Source organism: Osmerus mordax, chromosome 20 (assembly GCF_038355195.1).
Source record: "Osmerus mordax isolate fOsmMor3 chromosome 20, fOsmMor3.pri, whole genome shotgun sequence".
In the NCBI taxonomy this organism is placed as follows: Eukaryota; Metazoa; Chordata; class Actinopteri; order Osmeriformes; family Osmeridae; genus Osmerus; species Osmerus mordax.
The window spans coordinates 8,459,230-8,482,872 of NC_090069.1; the positions used below are offsets into that span (position 1 = coordinate 8,459,230).

Sequence of the window (23,643 nt, forward strand, 5' to 3'; positions counted from 1 at the left end):
AGTAGACGTGAACATACACTGCATGGAAGTGATTATCTTGTTAATTACTGATCAGGGGCAAAGGCAACACCCTTTTCTGTAAATTCTGTAAAAAAGGAAAAAGAAAAAAATCTGCTGATATATAGAATGGACATGGCATGTAATGTTTTCCAGACAGGATTTTTTTTTGTGGCATTTATGAATGTATAATTTATTTCTGACAGTGTGTGTTTCTTGCGGCAAAGGGCCTGGGTTGGATTCAAACCCAGGCCTCTCCAGTGACCTAACGGGGTGCCTTTTTCTAGGCATTTTGAAAGATATCCTTTCATAACCCCCCACCACATCCCTCTCTTTGTTTACAGATTTGAATGAGTGTGAGAGCAGCCCCTGTGTCAACAGTGTGTGTAAGAACATTGCCGGCTCCTTCATCTGCGAGTGCTCCTCAGGCAGCAAGCTGGACACCACCGCTCTCATTTGTATAGGTATGAGCACTGTATGAGTCAGCATCCTTTTGCATTGACAAGAAATAGTGAAGAGCTTCCGACATTTTAAAACAACATTGAGTTAATTATGCTATGGTACTATATTTTACCATGTCAATTAAGGCTATCTGTCAACAAAAAAATCTAAGAGTATAGATGACATGGGAATTATCATCTTCTTTCCATACTTACTGAACAGGACCACTAGCCTAGAAGTGTTTATGAAAACCATGGTTTTCTCACCACAGACAGTCTGAAGGGGACCTGTTGGCTGAACATCCAAGATGGCCGCTGCGAGGTCAACATCAATGGGGACACTCTTAAGTCTGAGTGCTGTTCCACCCTGGGAGCGGCCTGGGGCAGTCCTTGTGAGCAGTGTGAGATTGGTAAGCAATCTTCCTATTTAACAGCCTTTCTTAATTTCCATACAGTAGTGCTCAGATATCATCGTAGACCCCCTTAATCCTCTATTTTGTTGTGCGTTATTGCAAGCTGTGGATTATTTCTCTTCCATTAGGTGTCAGGGCTGTCAAAAATATATGTAGACTCTGGAGTACAGAGGCAAACTCTATAATACAATAATACAAGGAATCTCTGTCAGTGTGGTTTTATAGAGGGATTTTGGGAAGTGTACGATTATCTCGAGCAGTGTTTCCCACCTTTTTTTCAGTCATGGCACCCTTAGAAAAGTTTCAAAATTTTGTGGCTTTTTTGTAATGTTGCAGGTGTCCGTTTCAGGACCCAAGGACGTGCGGTGCAGTGGTTGATGCGCTTTGAGATCCCCAAAAATTATTATCCGCCAGTTTCGCTATGGATCTCGTTCAGCCATGTTGAGCTGGCACTAAAGCCTACATAGCATTGAATGTCACTATCGGTGTAATCAATGTGGATTGGCTAAAGTACTGATCACCCGCGCCAGCGAGAATCTAGCTTTTTGTTGGCGTAGCTGGTTGTTTGCTGAGTCGGTGGGCCCGAGTTCGAGTCCTGTGATGGGCAGTGAGGATGTGTGTGTGTCTATCAACAAAGCTTGCATGATCACGTTTGTTACATTACATTTACATTTAGTCATTTAGCAGACGCTCTTATCCAGAGCGACTTACAGTAAATACAGGGACATTCCCCCGAGGCAAGTAGGGTGAAGTGCCTTGCACACCATCATTTGGCATGGTCGGGGAATCTGATTCCTAGCCCGATTCCCTAACCGCTCAGCCACCGGTTACATTGCTGCCGTGACCCGCATCTATCAGGTTAGCCACTGCCGACCAGCTAGGATAGCTGTAATGTGAGGAGTGAGTTTAGATCTACAATACTATACTATCTACAATTCCAGGAATCATTGTTTGTGTAGGGTTAGGGTAAGAACTGCCACTTACAACAATATTTAGAATACTAGTGCACAGTGCCTGTGATGCAGTCAGTGATTAACCTTGGTTTGTAGAGAAGGCAAATTAATGCCTTCCCTATGACAACAGTGGTTAGAAGATTACACATTTACATTTAGTCATTTAGCAGACGCTCTTATCCAGAGCGACTTACAGTAAGTAAAGGGACATTCCCCCGAGGCAAGTAGGGTGAAGTGTCTTGCCCAAGGACACAGCGTCAGTTGGCATGACCGGGAATCGAACTGGCAACCTTCGGATTACTAGCCCGATTCTCTCACCGCTCAGCCACCTGACTCCCTACACGTGCCTATATGTTTTCAAGTAGTCTGACACACTGCCCAGTGCTGTAAATATTCAATCACAACTCTCTGCTTTTGTCATTCCTCTATTGACATAAACCCTACAGTTTGATATTCACTCTCTGATTTTGGGTCAAATATCGTTGACCAATAATGTAGTCAACCACAACCCCACAACCACAAGCCACAAAAAGCTTTATAGAAATAGTCATGTTTGTCTTCCCTCAAAGACAAAAGGATGACAAATGCAATGTGTTCCGAACCCTGACAAGTTAATGATGATGATATGCCCTTATGCCCATCTATTCTAGAAAAAGTTGTAACAGAGAAACTCACCCTTTTCCTAGAGAATCACGAGTTCCAGTCTGGTTTCCGTAAAAATCATTCCACGGAAACTGCACTACTTAAAGTTTTTAGTGATATTCTTATATCAGCTGACTCTAAGGTATATGCAGTTTTAGTACTATTGGACCTCTCATCTGCTTCTGACTCTATTGATCATAATATTATGATCAATAGATTGTGATCTGGTTGGGATGTCTGTATCAGTTTTCAAATGGTTTTCATCCTACCTTTCTGGTAGAAGCTTCAGTGTTTATGTGAATCAGATCATGTCTGAAACTGCAGAGTTTTTGTGTGGGGTACCTCAGGGTTCTGTCTTGGAACCTATTCTCTTCTTCTTGTACATATTTCCTCTGGGACAGATCATTAGTCAATTAAGCGACATATCTTACCATCTGCATGCGGATGATATTCAATTGTACTACTTGTTTAAGGAAACTGAGTTCTATAAACTGTCTTCTTTAATCAACTGCTTGACTAGTATCAAACAGTGGTTATGTGGCAACGTTTTGCTTTTGAACTCAGATGAAACAGTAATTATTTCCCCTGAAAGTAGAATCCCTCAGATAAAGCAGCATATTGGTGACTTAGGGTGCTTTCACACCTGACATGTTCGGTCCGTTTCAATCGGACCATGGTCCGTTTGGGCTGTCCAGGAAGCGATTTTCCCTCACACATTTTCTGTCCAATAAATTAACAACCTGTATGACCACGTGTCATTGTTTTTGACAAATGTCAGCTTTTTTTTAAAATATTTTTTTACAAACGTTGGTTCACTTAAACAGAACCGTGTGAAAACTAACCGGACCTAATGAAAAATTGAAAAAAGTAGCAACTCATCCACTGATTCGGACCAAGCAAACGGACTAATAGGTGTGAAAGCACCTAAGGCTCATCTGTCCAGCCGAGCCTCAGGAGCTTAGGTGTAGTGTTTGATTCAGCTATGTCCTTGGGGCATCACTCTAAACAATTAGTTAGAAACTGTTTCTTCCAACTGAGGAATATTTCCAAATTAAGAACACAAGTGTCAAAGGGTGATTTGGAGATGATTATTCATGCTTGTATTTCCTCTCGTTTAGATTACTGTAATGGTCTATTAACCGGTTAGAGTAAGAAGGAGCTTGACCATCTCCAGGCTGTTCAGAACTCTGCTGCAAAGCTTTTAATTCATATTAACAAAAGAGCACACATCACAACTGTCCAGTATAGAATTCAATTTAAAATCCTGGGGCCTCATGTATAAAAGATTGCGCAGCTTACATACCAGAAGATGGCGTACGGGCAAAACTTGAAAAGTACCTACGCACAGAAATATTCACATGTATAAAAACGGTCGTACGCTCGGTCCTGCGCACCTTTCCTTTATAAATCACAATCAACTTGAGATTGCCCGCACATGAACGAGCCACTGAACCCGCCTTGCCTCTTCCCATAAATGAATATGCTCGATGGCCTATAAATGCGCCCCTGAGGTCATTTCTTTGTCTAAATTTAAATGGCTAAACACGCAAAAAAGAAATATTTTCGCAGAATGTGAGATCGAGGTTCTAACAACAGTGGTGGAGGCAAGGAAATGTGTCCTGTTTGGTGGCCTGTCAACAAAAGCAAGTCGTGGAGTGGAAAACTGTCACTAGGGCCGTGAAATGCTGTGGTTTCGGAGAACCGGACCATTGCAGAAATTAAGAAGAAATGGTCATGGATGAGCCAGGCTCACAGAGACAATTGCATTTTCTCATGCCAATCTTGTAGTTGCACAGCCCAGCGAGTATTTATTTCATCTGTGGTAAATAATATGTGCAGCGTGCAATATTAACCATATACAGAGGGTGACATGCATTTCCTGAGTGATTTTGTCGTTCGTTTGACACCCTCAAGTTTAACAGAAGTTATTAAGTGGTGGTGGATTAAACAGTTAATAGCATTTCCCGTTTGGGTTTTGGCATTTTGATGAATAATCCACATCAATGATTAAACTTTTATTAGCGGAGGTAATTATGTGTTTTGAATAGTCATAGACGTATGACAGTAACTGTAGTGGAAACTTTATTTTGTAATGTTTGGTGAGTTTCGGCACTTCAGTTAGAATTCACCCAGTTACAGAGCCAGACAAGACTTTGCGGACGGCCCGCACATTCTCGTACCCAACGTTTATACATGAGGCCCCAGGTCCTTACCTTTAGAGCCCTGCATGGTCAAGTTGCTCCCTACATCTCTGACTTGATACAGCTTCATACTCCCACTCGTAGTCTGAGGTCATTAGGTCAGAAGCTATTAGTGGTTCCCTGCACTCATTTTAAAACTAGAGGGGATCAATCATTCCGAGCAGTGGCTCCTAGGCTGTGGATTCTTTTGCCTCCCTTTCTACGTTGTGTGACTTCTGTTGAATCTTTTAAAAAGCAATTGAAGACTGCTATTCAAGCAGGCTTTTAGTTAGTCAAGGGTTTTTTATGGTTGTTTGTTATGTTTTCTATTTAAAATGTTTGTGTCTTAAGTTGTGGTGTTGTTTTGCATTTTGTTGTGAAGCACTTTGTGATTTTTATCAGTGAGAGGTGCTTTACAAATAAACTTTACTTACTTGCTAACTTACTTATGGTGCACCACAAATTACTCCTTTCAGGAAGATTTGATAGTTTTATGCAGGCTAATTTATCACACTGTAAATATCAGTTATTTTCTTAGCTACACTTCTTTATTTCTACCAGTGCATATTTAACCCCAAAGCACAGTGTTCCCTTTTCATCCCTTTTCACTCTTGCATTTCTACCCCTATTCTAGTTCTGGTTGCACTTGTGATTTGAACCGTGGCCCCTATTTCAATTTTTTTTTTTTTTTTATTACACTTTTTAATATGGGAGCTGGACAACTCAGTCATGAAATGAGACCTCTGGTGAGTTAATGGCTTTGACATTTCACGTTAAGATTTTTTTTCTTCTCCAAGATCCCATCTGTTCCAGAGGCTATGCCAGGCCACGAGGAGTCAAATGTGAAGGTAACCTTTCTCTTTGTTGAATGTGTTTTTGAAGATGCCAAGTGAGCTCACTATTTCTGTGTTGACACATGACTCTTTGAGGAGGAGTCCCTGGTTACCTGGTAGCCTCCTTAAACTCAAGTCAACTGAAATGAACCCCATTTTCATTTGACGGGCATGTGACAGAACTTCTGTTCTTTACAAAGACAAATAAACTACAGATTGTGGTGAATAAAAGTATAATACCTCAGACTTTTCAGGGTCAACATCCTTTCACTCTTTGACCAAAAACAGTTACTTTGGATATTTCCAATCTTGAAAATACAAATTGTCGACATGAGGACATGATGTACTCCATATAAAGGGTATAATCATTTTCCATCCCCATCAACCCCTATTCTGACCTTGTGTTGTTCTGTGCATCTGACAATAAAAGACTTGAACTAGAACTATTCATCCATCAACAGGTCTTGTCATAGCTTTGGAATGAGGTAGTGTGTTTACTTACAGAACAATAAGTTTACTTACAGAACAATGTAAGTGTTTACTTACAGAACAATAAGTTGGTTGTGTGTGGAATTGTACATTTAAAAAAATCTGTCTAACATTAGCGTTGGAGAAGTTATGAATTTAAAGAAACTTGTATTAATCTAGGGAGTCAGGTGGCTGAGCGGTGAGGGAGTCGGGCTAGTAATCCGAAGGTTGCTAGTTCGATTCCCGGTCATGCCAACTGACGTTGTGTCCTTGGGCAAGGCACTTCACCCTACTTGCCTCGGGGGAATGTCCCTGTACTTACTGTAAGTCGCTCTGGATAAGAGCATCTGCTAAATGACTAAATGTAATCTATTACAATGTAGATTTATTTTCAGTCTGTTCTGTCTAGTCAAAATGAACTTCCAACACCAACATATGGTCTTTCACTGTTTAAAGGCTTAGTGTTTTGCCCTTCTGGAAGCTGATGTGTCCGTATTCAGTGGAAATCTATCTTCTTGTAGTCACAGAAATGTTTCTCACATATTATTGTTTTTGCAGATGTAAATGAGTGTGAAGTCTTCCCAGGCGTGTGTCCCAACGGGCGCTGTGTTAACACTAAGGGCTCCTTTAAGTGCCAGTGTCCCGAGGGTCTTACACTGGACTTCACTGGCCGGGTGTGTGTAGGTATGTAATAATCTGAATCTTAAACTGAATCCGAGGTTGTTTTCAGTTTATGGTCTTTGTTGGTGTTGACATGAGACTGCTTGACAAGGGAGATAGTGATGTTTGTTCCTAGATAGTTTGATTAAGTGAGTTGCTTGTATTGAGATTTAATTTTTATGATGATTATATTTGTTAGAAACTGTAGAAGTTTGGTGCCAAAGTTATTTTGTCAGTTGTTCGGTGGCATCACCTTCCTTGCTGATATTCCATCAAACCTAAACTTCAATTCCCCCATTTCGTAGACATTCGCTCAGAGCACTGCTACCTGACGTATGATGAGGATTTGTGCACCAAGCCTGTGCCCGGGCGCTTCCGCATGGATGCCTGCTGCTGCACGGTAGGTGCCGCCTGGGGGAAAGAGTGTGAGGCATGCCCCGAGCCAGGCACCAGACAGTATGAGGCCCTGTGCCCACGGGGGCCAGGCTTTGCCAATCGAGATGTACTCACCGGTCGGCCCTTTTATAAAGGTACATCTGTTTTCTTACTAAACTTGACCTGGCCAGCTAGTATTCTATAGATTTGCTCAGAGCTTTCTGTTCAATTTAGAAATGAGGAGGGGTGGGGGCTGGTGTAGAGAGCAAGGGTTTTAATGTGTATGACAGTGAAATATTTATACAAATGTTACATTTATTGGGTGTTTTATTATATGGATAATTTCTTGTATTTCTTATTAATGAAGTATAAAAACTTGTGTTGTGCTGTTGTTGTGTTGTGTATTTTGTTGTGTCAAGTTAAATCTGTCCTCTGCAGATGTCAATGAATGCAAGGTATTTCCCAGTATTTGTACTCATGGAAAGTGTCGGAACACCATTGGGAGCTTCAGGTGTCGCTGCGATGGTGGCTTCGCCCTTGACATGGAGGAACGCAACTGTACAGGTTAGACTGTATCTTACACGTTTAGTTGTTGATAGGACTAACTTATATAGAAACTAATGTGATACAATATCATAAGATATTTAAGTAGCCTACCATATACAATCAATACATTACACACAAACCATTCTATACCTGTGGTTTGCCCATACCCATGGTCCTATACAGATATCGATGAGTGCCACATCTCTCCTGACCTGTGTGGTCAAGGGGCTTGCGTCAACACCCCAGGAAGCTTTGAGTGTGAGTGCCACCAGGGCTACGAGAGTGGCTTCATGATGATGAAGAACTGCATGGGTGAGTAGTCCCTGTATGTCTTACTCTTTGCCTTGCAGCCTCTCTCTCTCTAACCCCCCCCCCCCACACACACACACACACACCTTCACCAATACCTGTTCATTTCTCTGTTCCCCTTTTCAATCTCGCACAACCAAAGTATGCTGACAAACCTTGTCTTGTCGATGTGTGTTCTCAGACGTTGACGAGTGTGAGCAGGACCCGTCGCTGTGCCGCGGGGGCTCCTGTGAGAACACAGAAGGCAGCTACGAGTGTGTGTGCCCCTCAGGGCACCAGCTGTCTACTGACGGGGCAGCTTGTGAGGGTGAGGAACTCACCAATCACCACTGCCAAAAATACATGTGTTAGGTTTTAAGTCAAGTAAAGGTCCATGAGGAAACCTAGCCTGGGTGCCAGCCAAACTTAGCCCGCCCACAAAAAAATTGGGTCGGGAAGTTTGGTCTGGGGTCACTCGGTTGGGGAAAAACTATGTCCGAACAAGAGCTGTTCGGAACAATCAAATTGTCAGGGCGGGCTTTATACGATGATGGACAGATGATCAACGGTAACATAATCAACCACATCACCAAAGAGTGCTTGGGTTGAATTTATTTTCAACAAACAACATACTACGTTGCTCTGATTGGTTGTAGGTCTATCCAATTGAGTGAAGAGGCATTTTTTTCCGGGTTCGGTTGAAACACGCCCCATACTCACAGCCCAACGGAGCGGTATCAGACTCATATTCTGACTAGAATTATGACGTCAGGCTTGAAGAAACCCTGCTTATAATAAACATTTGTTGTATGTTATAAACCAACTAGAGAGGGTACAATTTCTGGGGAAATTGTAGGGTGTGCTTGCTTGCGTAGGTTGCACAGGGGTCCGTTTTTGAATGACATTTTTAAAACTGATATTTCTATATATTTTATATAAAAATGCATATTTATTATTTATAAAGATTACATAGATTTAAAAGCTTTTTTTTTTTGCTGCTCATTTACAACTGAAAATACAAGTGAAGTGTAGAATGAAATAAATCTTCTCATTTCCCCTGCAAATGGCATCCTCATCGTTGAATAAAAACGAATAAATTTGGCAGACCGGTGTAAAAATTGACCTAATCTCTATGACGTAAACGTCCTTTTAAGTTTTTCCCTTCTCGTGATATTTTAAGGCATTTAGCCTACTCATATTGCATTCATTCATGAATAAAGAACCCCCTTTGAAGATTATTCTACGACGTTACCGGCAGTAGAAGATTGAATCGCGATTCAAACAGTACCATCTTCTAACTGAAAATATGCCCCCAAAAACGTAAATAAGCTTGACATTTATTTAGTGGAAAATCGCTTTCATAAAAAGCTCACTGGTAGCGATCATTGTCAGTAACAACGCATAATTGTGTGGAGAAGCTGCCCCGGTAAATTGTACTACTACTAGGGACTCTTTCATTCTTTAAAGACCCGGATTGAGAAACAGAAAAAAGTTTGAAGTTAGAAAAATGAGCAAATATAGTGATGAAGAGTATATTGCATAACAGTTATCCATATCATAGCAGACAAAAGTATATCAGCAGTATGAGGGTGAAAAAAAGTGTTGCTTTGAAACCAAAATGGTGAGACAGTGTTAAAAGTACATCTGTCATTGTTATGCATTGCAATCTTTTCTCACGGTTGAAAAAGGAGAAAAAAGAGTGATGAAAAGGGTATCTTATTTAATTTCATAAATGTTAAAGCGTTATGTTAGAGCCATTTTATATTTTATTTCATTCTAAACCTTTTACATTTTTAAACCTTAGTATTAGTTAGACTTGTACACTTCTTATTTAAGATTCTTATGTGTGCACCTTCCTGCCACAGTAAATTCCTTGTCTGTGTGATGTTTCTTGGCGAATAAAACCCATTCTGAAAAGTATTGATAATTGAAAGATGTAGAAACAGAAAAAAGTTTGAACAGTGGAACAGTGAAGAGCGTTGGCCAATCGGATTGGTTCCATGTAACGTAGCAACTGTTGGTCATTGTCAACATTTCTAACCTAGAATCTAGGTTTTAGGTTCAAGATGAAGGAGAAACTAATCATGTGTGCCTGCACAACCAGTCCTGTTCAGACACTTAATTTAAAGATGACATCAAAATAATAATCCATAGTGCAGGGTTGCCGATGTTGTCGTTGTCCCTGGTGAGTTTTTTTTTTTCTCGTCACATTATGTGACTTTGTTGTGCGACTGGAAAAGCTAGCTACTCAAACTCAGAATGCTGCTGCAAACTAGAGAGGGTACAAGGGAAATTGTAGGGTGTGCTTGCTTGCGTCGGTTGCACAGGGGTCCGTTTTTGAATGACATTTTTACAACTGATTTCTGTATATTTTATATGAAAATGCATACTTATTATTTATAAAGATTAAATAGATTTAAAAGCATTTTTTTTTGCTGCTCATTTACAACTGAAAATACGAGTGAAGTGTAGAATGAAATGGATGTCTTCTCATTTCCCCTGCAAGAGGCAGCCTCATCGTTGAATCAAAACGAATAAATTTGGGAGACCGGTGTAAAAATGGACCTAATCTCTATGACTTAAACGTCATTTTAAGTTTTTCCCTTCTCGTGATATTTTCAGGCATGTAGCCTACTCATTGCATTAATTCATTAATAAAGAACCCCCTTTGAAGATTATTCTACGACGTTACCAGGCAGTAGAAGATGGAATCGCGATTCAGACAGTCCCATCTGCTAACTGAAAATATGCCCCCCAAAACGTAAATAAGCTTGACATTTATTTAGTGGAAAATCGCTCATTCATAAAAAGCTCACTGGTAGCGATCATTGTCAGTAACAACGCAAAATGCGATATAGCCCTGTGTGGAGAAGCTGCCCCGGTAAATTGTACTACTACGGTACAGTACTAGTAGAGCTGTGTAGATGTTTTTGTAGTGTCTCGCGTAGGCTACAGCGTTGCAGTGAGCTACACTGGTTTGAAACCACAGGTAATGGTAATTTCACCAACAAATCGTTTACTAATGTCAGAATAAATCCTACAACGAAAATGTATATGTGAGGAATGTTTATTTTAACGATTGAAAACAGATACATCATAGACCACTGTAGTATGTGTTGCCCGGGCAACACAGGCTAATGTCATGATGCTAATACTTCAGTGAAATAGTAGACTACTGTTTCCGAAAGTAGATGTACTTCCTTTATAATATCAGCTTATATTGTACATTACACATCACAATTGTGTGTCATATCACAAAGTAAAATGAGTAAATAGTTATCACCCTGGCCTCTTTGCTTGTGGCGTTTCTGCAGCTGCCTTGCAGTAAAGCTATAGCGTTAGTTAGCCTAGCTATCCCCCAAGTTAACAGATGCAAAACGAATGTTCTGCCAAAGGTAGTCACGCGTGTTTTTGTGACGTTAGTGACTGTGGCTAGCAAATTAGCCACCGTTAGCTTCACTTTTCGCCACAAAAACTTAACTTGAGCCCAATAGAAGCAACTCAATCGCTACCAAGACGAAACTTTTGACACCTAGGTTGTCTATGTAGGCCAAATATTGACTGAGTTTTAGGGGGGCAAAAAGAAATAAAAATAATAATAAAAACTAGAGAGGGTACAATTTCTGGGGAAATTGTAAGGTGTGCTTGCTTGCGTCGGTTGCACAGGGGTCCGTTTTTGAATGACATTTTTTTTTTGCTGCTCATTTACAACTGAAAATACGAGTGAAGTGTAGAATGAAATAGATGTCTTCTCATTTCCCCTGCAAGAGGCAGCCTCATTGTTGAATCAAAACTAATACATTTGGCAGACCGGTGTAAAAATTGACCTAATCTCTATGATTTAAACGTCATTTTAAGTTTTTCCCTTCTCATGATATTTTCAGGCATTTAGCCTACTCATTGCATTCATTCATTAATAAAGAACCCCCTTTGAAGATTATTCTACGACGTTACCCGGCAGTAGAAGATGGAATCGCGATTCAAACAGTACCATCTGCTAACTGAAAATATGCCCCCCAAAACGTAAATAAGCTTGACATTTATTTAGTGGAAAATCGCTCATTCATCGCTCATTCATAAAAAGCTCACTGGTAGCGATCATTGTCAGTAACAACGCAAAATGCGATATAGGAGAAGCTGCCCCGGTAAATTGTACTACTACGGTACAGTACTAGACTACTGCTGTGTTTGTCTTGGTAGCGATTGCGTTGGTTGAATTGGATTTAACGTTCCGTTGTACGGTTTAAGCTGAAATTAATTATTTTCATGAACAGATTGACAACGTTTAGGCTGTGGCAATGAAGTTCAGGTTAGTAGTTAGATAGACTTTTGATTTAAGTAAGGGGAGTGCCGAACATGTTCTGTCGCCGTTTGACTTCCTAAACAGCTGTGTAGTGTAGATGTTTTTGTAGTGTGTCTCGCGTAAGCTACAGCGTTGCAGTGAGCTACACTGGTTTGAAACCACAGGTAATGGTAATTTCAGGGAGTCAGGTGGCTGAGCGGTTAGGGAATCGGGTTAGTAATCAGAAGGTTGCCAGTTCGATTCCCGTCTGTGCCAAATGACGTTGTGTCTTTGGGCAAGGCACTTCAGCCTACTTGCCTCGCGGGAATGTCCCCTGTACTTACTGTAAGTCGCTCTGGATAAGAGCGTCTGCTAAATGAGTAAATGTAAATGTAATGTAAATTTCAACAACAAATCGTTTACTAATGTCAGAATAAATCATACAACGAAAATGTATATGTGAGGAATGTTTATTTTAACGATTGAAAACAGATACATCATAGACTAATGTCATGATGCTAATACTTCAGTGAAATAGTAGACTACTGTTTCCGAAAGTAGATGTACTTCCTTAATAATATCAGCTTATACTGTACATTACACATCACAATTGTGTGTCATATCACAAAGTAAAATGAGTAAATAGTTATCACCCTGGCCTCTTTGCTTGTGGCGTTTCTGCAGCTGCCTTGCAGTAAAGCTATAGCGTTAGTTAGCCTAGCTATTCCCCAAGTTAACAGATGCGAAACGAATGTTCTGCCAAAGTTAGTCACGCGTGTTTTCGCGACGTTAGTGACGTAGTGACGTTAGTTACGTCAGTGACTGTGGCTAGCAAATTAGCCACCGTTAGCTTCACTTTTCGCCACAAAAACTTAACTTGAGCCTAAACCATGCAACGGAACGTAAATTCCAATAGAAGCAACTCAATCGCTACCAAGACGAAACTTTTGACACCTACGTTGTCTATGTAGGCCAAATATTGACTGAGTTTTAGGATATTTTAGAATAACAATAAGGATATTTTAGAATAACAAGTCACCGAACAACATAAATATCTTATATTAAACAGCCTTGCAGCACACACAATTAACACAGAACACTTGTTGTTGACGAGTACATATTGTACAAGTATGTGCAACGAATGTATTAACTCATACTGACGCTTCAAAGTCCCTAATTGGTAAATTATACAAGACTCAGTTTAATTTTGATGCTGTCATTCATTTTGCATCAGAAGTCATAGGCAAGACTTGCCATTGAGTGACTCAGGCAATGCTTGGATTCTCTCTGGGAAATGCTCTGGGTTGTAAAGTTTGAGTAGATTAGCTGTCACAGTCTTAAGAATCTGTGTTATTTCTCAAAACTGGTTATTGTTTTGAAAGCAGATAAGAAGAGGTCATTATGTAGAACAGTATTATGTTTTCTTATTTATAGCTAATGTACACTAGCTATAATATCTACAATCATACATTGTAACTTTACTTGTAATATGCTTACGTATTCCTTCTCAGATGTGAACGAGTGCGAGCTGAGCAACAATCTTTGCAAGCATGGAAAGTGTGTGAATGTTGCAGGCACCTACCATTGCTTATGTGACTCTGGTTACCAGGCAACCCTGGACAGGCGAGGCTGCGCAGGTATGGAAAGAACATTTTTTGATGGCCACAGTCATATTGAATCTTTATACGTTTTCATCATAGGTCTTCTCGCAATTGTGATGTAAAAAGTAAATATGCATATGTGTTTTGTGTGTGCCTGATGGTGTCTCTGTGTGTGTGCGTGTGTCACTACCAGATATTGATGAGTGCACCATAGAGAACGGAGGCTGTGACCTCCACTGCACCAACTCTGAGGGAAGCTATGAATGCAGCTGCAGCACAGGCTACTCACTTATGCCTGACCTGAGGAGCTGTGCAGGTACACAAATAAACACGCTTGCATGAGGCACACAAACAAAAAATCCACACACACACACAGGCACACCTTCTGAATCTCAGAATCAAAGTGTCCCTTCTTTTGATAGTTATAGTAAACAAAGTCTAGATTGAAGATTGACCAACTGCGAAGGCACAATAGTTCAAACAGAACACATTTTTTACAAGTTCTCAAGATCCTAGTATTGACAGTGAAAGCCAAAACACCATTGTTTAGTCTGAACTTTTTACATGAAAAGTGCTTAGTGACTCCTCTTCAGTTTACCGGAGAATGTGACCAGTACATTCTCGAGCACCTCAACACACACACTGTGGAGAGTGTCAACAGTGTGGTATGCAGTACAGTAGCCACCTGGACTGTTGGATCCTACCCATTTCAGCCGATAGTGAAGGTGATGGATATGTAGTAAAAGTATATTGTCTATAGAATACTGGGTATAACCCCGCTCTCTGACTTCAAACACCCAACACTGATGGATGATGAGTCATCGTTTTTGCCCTGCCAGGAGAGACGGCTGCTCACCAGCTGTTCTCTTTTCCTCTCACTTTCTCTCTTTCTGTCTATTTCTCTTCTTTTTTATGATTTTGCACTTTCACTCTCCCTTTAATCATCTTTCTTTTGTTTTTGTTTTATTGTATTTTTTGTATTTCCACCTATATTTCCATTACCTGTGGAATTAAAACTCTCTCATGGTATGTTTTCTCTTACCCTTCATGTCTGCTCATATCTCTCTCTCTGTCCTGTTCTCGTCCTCCGTCTCCCTCCCTCTCTCCCACTACTTCTCCTGCTCTCTCCCTCCTCCATTCCCAGTCTCTCCCCCACCTTTCATATCTGTCCCTCCTTCCATCTCATGCCCTCCGCCTGCCTCATGTTTGCCCTCCGTGTCTGTATATCTGTCTATCCAGATGTGGATGAGTGTGAGGAGGAGCCTGAGGTATGCAATGGTGGACAGTGCACCAACGTCCCCGGAGAGTACCACTGCCTTTGCTATGATGGATTTATGGCCTCCATGGACATGAAGTCCTGCATAGGTACAGGCAACAAACACTCATACACACAAATGCACACTTCCATTGCATCAAAGCACACACACACATCAGAGTGCTGACATGCATTCATGCATACACACACACACACACACACACATGGATAGATCAAATGGCTTTTGCGGTTTGTAACTTAAGCTCAGTAGTTGAGTTTTCAAAAGTCTGCAGTTTTAGGAGTCATAAATCAGCCTTTAATTTAAATCACAATTAACATATTCATTACTGTCTACAGTACACAGAAAACCACACAAACCATCTGTCTTTATAGAATTCACTATATGATGAATGCTAATAGATCTGATGAAAACAAGTATCTGATATTTGCCTTCAATTCTCTCTCATCTATACCTCTCTCCCTCAACCTTTCCCGCTCTGTTTCTCTCTCTCTCTTGCACTCCCTGTCATCCTTCCTCTAACTCTGTCTCTCTCCCCCTCTTCCCCTCTATCATCTAGATGTAAATGAGTGCGACTTGAACCCCAACATCTGTATGCATGGGGAGTGTGAGAACACCAAGGGGTCCTTCATCTGCCACTGTCAGCCTGGTTACTCTGTTAAGAAGGGAACCTCTGGTTGCACTGGTGAGTGTGTATATATGTGTGTGTGTGCGTGCACGTGTGGTGCGAGTGAAAAGTTCTGAGTTGTACAAGTTGTGTGTACAGTGTGTGCACACAAATTCTGTGTTCATTTATGTGATGTGTGAAGTGTGTGTACTGTACGTCTTGAAGCATGTTGTTCTGCTCTCTGTGCATCAGAGTGTTTGTATGTGTCTTTATTTGTGTGTATGAAAGACAAGTTTTACTGTCAGTATGCAGGACCCAACAGGACTATTCTACTTCCACTTCCCCCCGTGCCCCATCAATTACATCCTTGCACCTCGACACAACTTTCTCCGAAACCCTTAATCTCCCAGAGATTTATTACCGGATTAACCTAACAACCATGTTGGCTTTTAACCCTTGTGCTGCCTTCGGGTCACATGACCCAAAGGTTCATAACAAACCATCGTTGTGTTTACCCAATTTTACCCAATACAAAAACAAATAAAAATATATTTTTTTTTACCTTCGCAATGTGGGGGGTCTGAGACAGCCCAACAGTTAAAAGAAAATGCTTCACTTTGTTTTTGTATGTGGTAAAGTTGTCGCAATACGACGGTGGGTCACAATGACTGATGGGTCAGAATGACCCGAAGATAACACAAGGGTTAAGCACTTCATCATTACACATGTTAAATATATTTGAGGACCACGCTTTGGGCTCATGGTAACATGACATGGGAGTTTTGGGACTCATTCAAAATAATGTTTAAATACAAAACTATTGTTTTTCAACTTAAAATGACTTGAATTCACACTTTCAACAGTTTTCTCTCACAAACAACCTCAGGGCCCTTGAAAGGAATTTTTTTATGTAGATTGATGTGTATTTGACAGTAAATTAGGCTCTCTCACTTATCGCTCCCTATCCTGCTACTCTCTCTATATAGATATGGACGAGTGTGAGGTTGGGGCCCACAACTGTGATATCCACGCTACTTGTGTCAACACCCCAGGGGCCTTCAGGTGCTCATGTCGTGAAGGCTGGATGGGCAACGGTGTCAAGTGCACAGGTAGGTCGCACCAGCCTGAACATAGACAATATTTTTCCTGAAGTGAGCCTTTAGATGTTCCTCAATCCATTGTATGTGTGTGTTTAAAAAAAAAGCTGAGGTGCATAGATATGGACAATTTATGGATAGAAATGTAAGAATACTGTACATTGTTTAGGCCATTTGTTCAGCCCCAATCCATTGGAAGCGGTTTGACAAAAACCTTCCTTTTTCTCTGTACTTTTAGAGCAGGTTTGCAGACTTGACTAGAGGAAGACTTGGAGACCAAACAGGATAAGAGAAAAGATAAAGAAGCAGGCCAGAAAAGACAGTATTTTTGGATTAAAGCATTCAAACTGCGAAATCCAAAAGGAGACAGTACAGATAGAGACCAGACAAAAGAGAGAGAGGAAGAGAGACAGACAGAGAAAGAAACAGACAGCGCCCAGCTGCATGTTAAGTCTGGTATGAAAGAGGACTGGAGATGCATCGCAGAGATTTCAGTTGATCTGGTTTCCCTTTTTTCTGAGATTAGGAGGGAGTTCAACAAGTCACTGTGGCCTGACTCACACTCTACACTCTGTCTGAAATAGCTTAACTGGTCTTAGCTGTCTGCTTAGAAATAAATGTCCATGTGAGAATGATGGTTAAGAAACACCTTAATATACTGAGGTGGATAGTTTATTTCACCTCGTCCAATTCATATCATAACAGAATTATCTAAACATAATACATTTTCTTGAAAGAAATCCCAAATTGCACTGATGGAGAGTTGGCGGAGAGTGCAAAGGAAAGAAGAACTAGTGTGCAGTAGGCCTGAATTCTGAGTATTAGGCCAGAGCTCTGGGCATTCAATCCAAATGCGACACATTTGCTGAAATTCTCAGATGGGGTGGGATTACATTTCAGAGAAACACATCACCTGAATTGAAAGGAACCATGCACAGAACAGCACTTCATAAACCAGTTATTTAATATAATTCACTGGTTGTGTGAATGGTTGTGTTTTAAGACTTGGATGAGTGTAACAACGCGACACACCACTGCAGCGTAAATGCCAAGTGTCTGAACACTCCAGGATCCTACCGCTGCTCATGTGCTGAGGGCTTCACTGGAGATGGATACAACTGTGCAGGTAATACATGCACATACACACCCACACACCCACACTGTGTGGGTCAGGCACACCATACTGTACATACAGTACACACACACACACAATGCTCTGTCTGCTCTTGTGTATACATACACAAACAAACACAGATACACAAACAATGGCTTTACTCACTCATACATACTGTGACACACAGGCACCCCAACACAGAGACCCCTGCACATTCTTATGCCAAAATATATTTCTGGATATATGGATTTATTATACTCTTAAATAAACCCAGAAAAAAAGGAATGTCAATGCTGTGCACACCCCACTCATCCTTCCACCCCCCCTGGCTCTTGTTCCTGTAGACATGGACGAGTGTGCGGATAACGTGGACCTGTGCGAGAATGGCCAGTGTCTAAACGCCCCGGGGGGCTACCGCTGCGACTGTGAGATGGGCTTCACTCCCGCCACTGACAGACGTACCTGCCAAGGTCTGATGCTCAGTATAATTTTTTAATTAATTAATCATTTTCCATCATTACCTACTGTGAATCAGAAAATGGCACAAGTGACACCAGGGATGCCTAAATTGTTGTATGTTATTTTGTTCATCCTGGTGCACGATACCCAAGTAATCTGGTATCTCCATGCACCCTGAAATGTACCATATTTTTCGGAAATAAAGCCGCGGTTTATACCCACAATTACATTTTTTTCTTGTGGTGGTGAGGCTTATATTTCGATGCGGCTTATACCACAAACAACAGTAGAAACACTTTTCGTGAATGCTATTAAACCCGCTAAGGAGTAGCGTCGCACATATGTGATCGTTCGAATGCGGGTCTCAGTGTAACATCGCATATATACGATTTCGAACATTCCAACTGAATATTTTCCGATGGACAAAAACCATGCCACAAACACTTCAGTATGGATTCAAAATGTACTAATGAGAAGGCTAACAAGTAACACTAGCATGGTAGTAGCGTAACGCTAACTGGTTCCCCAGCTGTGCGATCACATATCTTCACATGTCTTCCTCTATCACCTGATTCGTCACAAATTCACAAACATATTACTGGCGATTTTCAAGTTGGATCGCATATTTGTTCCTATATGAAAGTATAGGCTACGTGCGCACTACATTACATCCATTCACGACAAAATAAATGGAGACAAAATAAAACATTTGCAGGCTCGCATGAAGTGGGATTCGACCGCACTAGAGAAAAAACACGCATTACACCAAAGCTGTTTTACACTGCGAGCTATTCAACCAACCTCAATTTTCAAGGAAGACAAGGAAAAACTCCAAGAAAACCAAAGGTCCCTTCCACTCCATATATCTACCTGGCTTCCCTGTTATGTTGTGCCAATCACATGTCATCAGCCTGTGGCTACCATTGCTTAAACTGACATTTGGTTTTCTGGGAGTTTTTCCTTGTCTTCCTTGAGAATTGAGGTTGGTTGAGGGGCAGTTCTATGGGCACATGTGAAGCCCTCTGTGACACTGCTTTTAAAAAGGGATATTCAAAGGAGATTTGATCATTGTTTATAGTACTTCATACAAACATGTGTCGTGCTTCACATAAAAAATACAATATGATGGCATTACATGAGTGTTGGTGTGTTTGTTTGACATCAAATACAAATGTATGTATTATACAAACCTCACAATGTTACCTGAATGCTAATCACAAATAAATTGGACATCTTCAGTACTGTGTTGCGGGTAGAATATTACTACATGTATAGGCTAGGCTACTACTCGGCAGTGTTCGCATTTAAGTTGATATTGTCAGCGACGATCTGAGTATAACTTTTCAGTATGTGGTGTCATTAAGAGGCTGTGATATCGTGGTAAATATGGCTATATATTGCCTCGAGACAACCCAAAATACGTGATGAGTAGCCTACATTCGGGTAGTGTCTATGGTAGTTATTTCAGAAGAACCAAAACAACATGTTGCCTGAAGGACAACGTATTTAATAAATATGTGACTAAATGACCAAAATTTGTTTGTTGTTTTAGAAGAAGGCAAAACAAGACGTTTCCTGAAGGCCAACGTAGTTAATAAATACGTAACGATTAAGTTGATCTTTTATGAGCTAGAATAGCTCGCAGTGTAAAGCAATGGGCTTTGGTGTAATGCGTGTTTTTGCTCTAGTGTGATCGAATCCCACTTCATGCGAGCCTGCAAATGTTTTATTTTGTCTCCAATTATTTTGTTGTGAATGGATGTAATGTAGTGCGCACGTAGCCTATACTTTCATATTCGCTGCAGCAAATATGCGATCCGACTTGAAAATCGCCAGTAATATGTTGGTGAATTTGTGACGAATCAGGTGATAGAGGAAGACTGATGTGAACGCACAGCTGGGGAACCAGTTAGCGTGGAAACCAGTTGGGCGACAACACCGTATCAAGTGCGGCATATATTCCAGTGCGGTTTATACTCAGATTTACAAACACAAAGCTCCCATTCTGGTGGGGTGTGGTTTATAGAAAATGCGGCTTATTTTCCGAAAAATACGGTAGTGCATACTGTAGAAACTGTAGTCAGGAAGCAAACAGGGCTATAACACTGTTTTTGCTAATGAGAAACACAAGACTTCAGGACATCTGTGACTTACTCTATACCTTACTGCATGGCTATGGTTATATTTAGATGCTTTTCGTTCCTGCTGATTCAGATTTAGTTGAGGATGTGAGTCTTTATGAAAGACATCATGTGTTGTCCCGGAGACAGCAAGTTGGGTATAGGGAGTGCACTGTGACATGGTCTCACCGTTTGTCGATGTTGAAAACACACCCAGACGAGCACAAGACACACATTGAAGCTTTCTGTGACATGAGACCAAGCATCACATGAAACCCATCCAAACCTTATCATAGATATGGAGGGAAGCATGAACTGTGTTTGTTTGTCCGTCTGTGTCTGTGTAGAGGAAATGCGCCAACACGTGAGGAAGCGTGTGGTCATGTCTGTTTTTCGCCCCCTTATGGAACAGAGGGTCATTGCCCTCCAGGATTTAAGCTGGGGTAGGCAAATTCTGCAGGTTCATGCTACTCCAAATTTTGCAAAGCTAGCTATTTTAGCTTCTGTTTGACACGATTCAAACCAAAATATCCCACCCCATCCCTTCAAAGCCACTCCCACAAAACTACAGTAATGCACATTGAGTGAAGGGGCAGAGTGCGCGCAAGTAGGTAGACAGACAGACAAGTAGCCCGTCCAATCAACAAACAACAAAAATGTGCTTCTCAACAACATTAGATCCCCTGCCTTTAAATCTTTCTCAAGATAGCAAGCTACAATGTTGTTAAAAGAGTGTCTGCTTTAACAACATAGTACATAATCACACAAATGGCCCTTTGTTTTGTCCTGTCCCAGATATTGATGAATGTTCCTTCCAGAACATCTGTGTGTTTGGAACCTGTAAGAACATCCCAGGCATGTTCCGCTGTATCTGCAACGATGGCTACGAGCTGGACCGATCTGGAGGCAACTGTACAGGTAACTATATCTCTACACACACTGCTCTGGATCTCTCTTATTCTGAAATTCAGACGCACCTGCACACAGACACATTCCAGTTGACAGCCATTTTTCTTTCCTATATTACCGCACTGTGAGTTCCCATCTTCCCTTCACACAGACACACCTATATTTGACCTGCTTCAGATTAGTACTGGGAAGTATGACGCTGACCCTGACCTGTGTTGTGGGTTATTGGGCGTCTCTGCCCTCTGAAGTCTGTAGGTTTTAAACACTAGTGAGATGGGTTTGGTCATGGAGTTTAAACTGTATAGCCGGGGCCAAAAGTATTGGGAGCGACATACATTTTGTGTTTGCAAAGCTTGCTGGGCCTTGGCATAAAATGACTGCTAACATAATTTCAGTAAGTCATATCACCAGCACAGGGGAAAGTGTGAAATCACAATTTTTCTGATTGGATTTTAAGAGCAGATTGACTGCTGTAAAGGAGGGGACTATTTGCATATATTGAAAGTTTTCGCCCCCAAAAAAGCTATAAAATATGAAATGTGCCTTATTGTATTCTATAGAAACATGTGAGAACATATTCCTCAAATACTGAACCAGCAAACTTTGCAAAACACAACATTTGTCATTGCCAAAACTTATGGCCAAGACTGTACACTCAGCTCACTGATCAGGACACATAGTGTATCACCTGCCATACCCACCCATTTTTGTTATGCTAAGATCGAAAATCTGCATTAAAGTTAAGAACGTAAATATGAAGTTTAACTGGTTATGTAACGTTGGATAGAACGGTAGACTGGTCACTGTATCAGCTCACAGCAGGCACATACTGTGCCTGTAGCCTAATTACCAAGTGTTTTAGAAGAAATTAAAACAGGTCGCACCATAACAATGATTTGCACTCGCACAAATGCTAGCTAATATTTTCTGAGGTCGCACAGATACAACTTCGGGAGCATATGGGACCAAAATAGATTTCAATCCCTGCCTTTGTAATCTCCTATTTGATGGTTTATAGATTGTTGGAGGATGTAGGAACATTTTTGAAGGTGATGGAAAATGTGTGTGAATGTCTGTGTGTGCCTGTGTGCATGCATCTTTGTGTTCACGGGTGTATGCATGGGTGTGTGATTTTATATCCTAGACGTGGATGAGTGCCTGGACCCCATCAACTGTGTGAACGGCCTATGTGTTAATACCCCGGGCTCCTACGAGTGTAACTGCCCTCCAGACTTTGAACTGAACCCCACTGGGGTAGGCTGTGTAGGTAAGTGTGAGGACATCACATCACAAGAAAAATATCCTTCATATCACTTCATGCATGTGTAATAAATTCATAGTGCCATTTGTCAAACCCTTATGGAGTTTTACTTTCATCAAATAGAGAAGATATTTAAACTTGAACTTGAAATAATCTACAGTTTAGTGTCCCAACAAAAGTTATTCGGGTGTCAATCTTTTCATCAACATCATTGGAACTCTTTGTAAGTAGCTAAACTGTAATGAGATAGCAATAAACGAGTCCTTTGTCAATTTCGATTTTCATGTGATCCCTCTCCTTCTTAGACACCCGCGTGGGTAACTGCTTCCTTGAGCATGGCTCCTGGGGCCAGGGCAAGCTTTCCTGCAGTGTGGAGGTGGGGGTCAGCGTCAGCCGCTCGTCCTGCTGCTGCTCCCTGGGACGTGCCTGGGGAAACCCCTGTGAACTCTGCCCTGCCGCCAACACCTGTAAGCTCCAACACATGCTTTGCTTACACCATAGATTTTTTCTTTCTTTTTTATTTCCCCTGTGTACAATTTGGACTCTTCTCTCTGTAGCGTTCAGGAGCAATTGCTCTTCAGTACACAATAAATCTCGCACCACATTGACTGAATCGTGGACCCTACTGTATGCCCTCCTGAATTCCATTTGGAAGGTACAGTTGAAGTGGTACTCCCTGCTGATTTGAACTGCTACATTGTCTTTCAGCAGACTACAATACGCTCTGTCCAGGAGGGGAGGGATTCCGACCCAACCCCATTACTATCATACTAGAAGGTAGCCATTTCCACCGTAAACACCTCAGTGCACTTTATTGTCCTTAAAAACTCTATACTCTAGTTTGAGTGATTTTTGGGGTTTGTTTGTTAAATAAGAAAATAACTAACTGGATATTTTTTGCTCAGTGCATCATACTGATGCTCATCTTTTATGTCTTCAACTCCCCAGATATAGATGAGTGCCAGGAGCTGCCGGGCCTGTGTCAGGGAGGGAACTGTGTCAACACCTTTGGCAGCTTCCAGTGTGACTGTCCCTCTGGATACTACCTCAACGCAGAGAGCCGCATCTGTAAAGGTGAAACAATGTTGACTTCACACACCTGTCTCTACCCAACATTAGTTTGT

The 23,643-nt window shown here is 41.2% G+C and overlaps 1 protein-coding gene across 1 annotated transcript in view; it reads left to right on the forward strand.

Moving 5' to 3' along the window:
- The window catches only part of LOC136964068 (fibrillin-2-like), a 102,283-nt gene that overhangs the window by 58,931 nt on the left and 19,709 nt on the right, over nt 1-23,643 (forward strand). The window contains exons 20-39 of the mRNA XM_067257980.1: nt 342-461; nt 710-847; nt 5,423-5,473; nt 6,485-6,610; nt 6,892-7,116; nt 7,400-7,525; nt 7,691-7,819; nt 7,998-8,123; nt 13,589-13,714; nt 13,872-13,994; nt 14,918-15,043; nt 15,512-15,637; nt 16,546-16,668; nt 17,660-17,782; nt 18,115-18,240; nt 21,145-21,267; nt 22,403-22,525; nt 22,825-22,986; nt 23,228-23,296; nt 23,468-23,593. Of these exons, the coding sequence (XP_067114081.1) occupies nt 342-461; nt 710-847; nt 5,423-5,473; nt 6,485-6,610; nt 6,892-7,116; nt 7,400-7,525; nt 7,691-7,819; nt 7,998-8,123; nt 13,589-13,714; nt 13,872-13,994; nt 14,918-15,043; nt 15,512-15,637; nt 16,546-16,668; nt 17,660-17,782; nt 18,115-18,240; nt 21,145-21,267; nt 22,403-22,525; nt 22,825-22,986; nt 23,228-23,296; nt 23,468-23,593 (2,517 nt within the window). The remainder of the gene's footprint in view (nt 1-341; nt 462-709; nt 848-5,422; nt 5,474-6,484; nt 6,611-6,891; nt 7,117-7,399; nt 7,526-7,690; nt 7,820-7,997; nt 8,124-13,588; nt 13,715-13,871; nt 13,995-14,917; nt 15,044-15,511; nt 15,638-16,545; nt 16,669-17,659; nt 17,783-18,114; nt 18,241-21,144; nt 21,268-22,402; nt 22,526-22,824; nt 22,987-23,227; nt 23,297-23,467; nt 23,594-23,643) is intronic.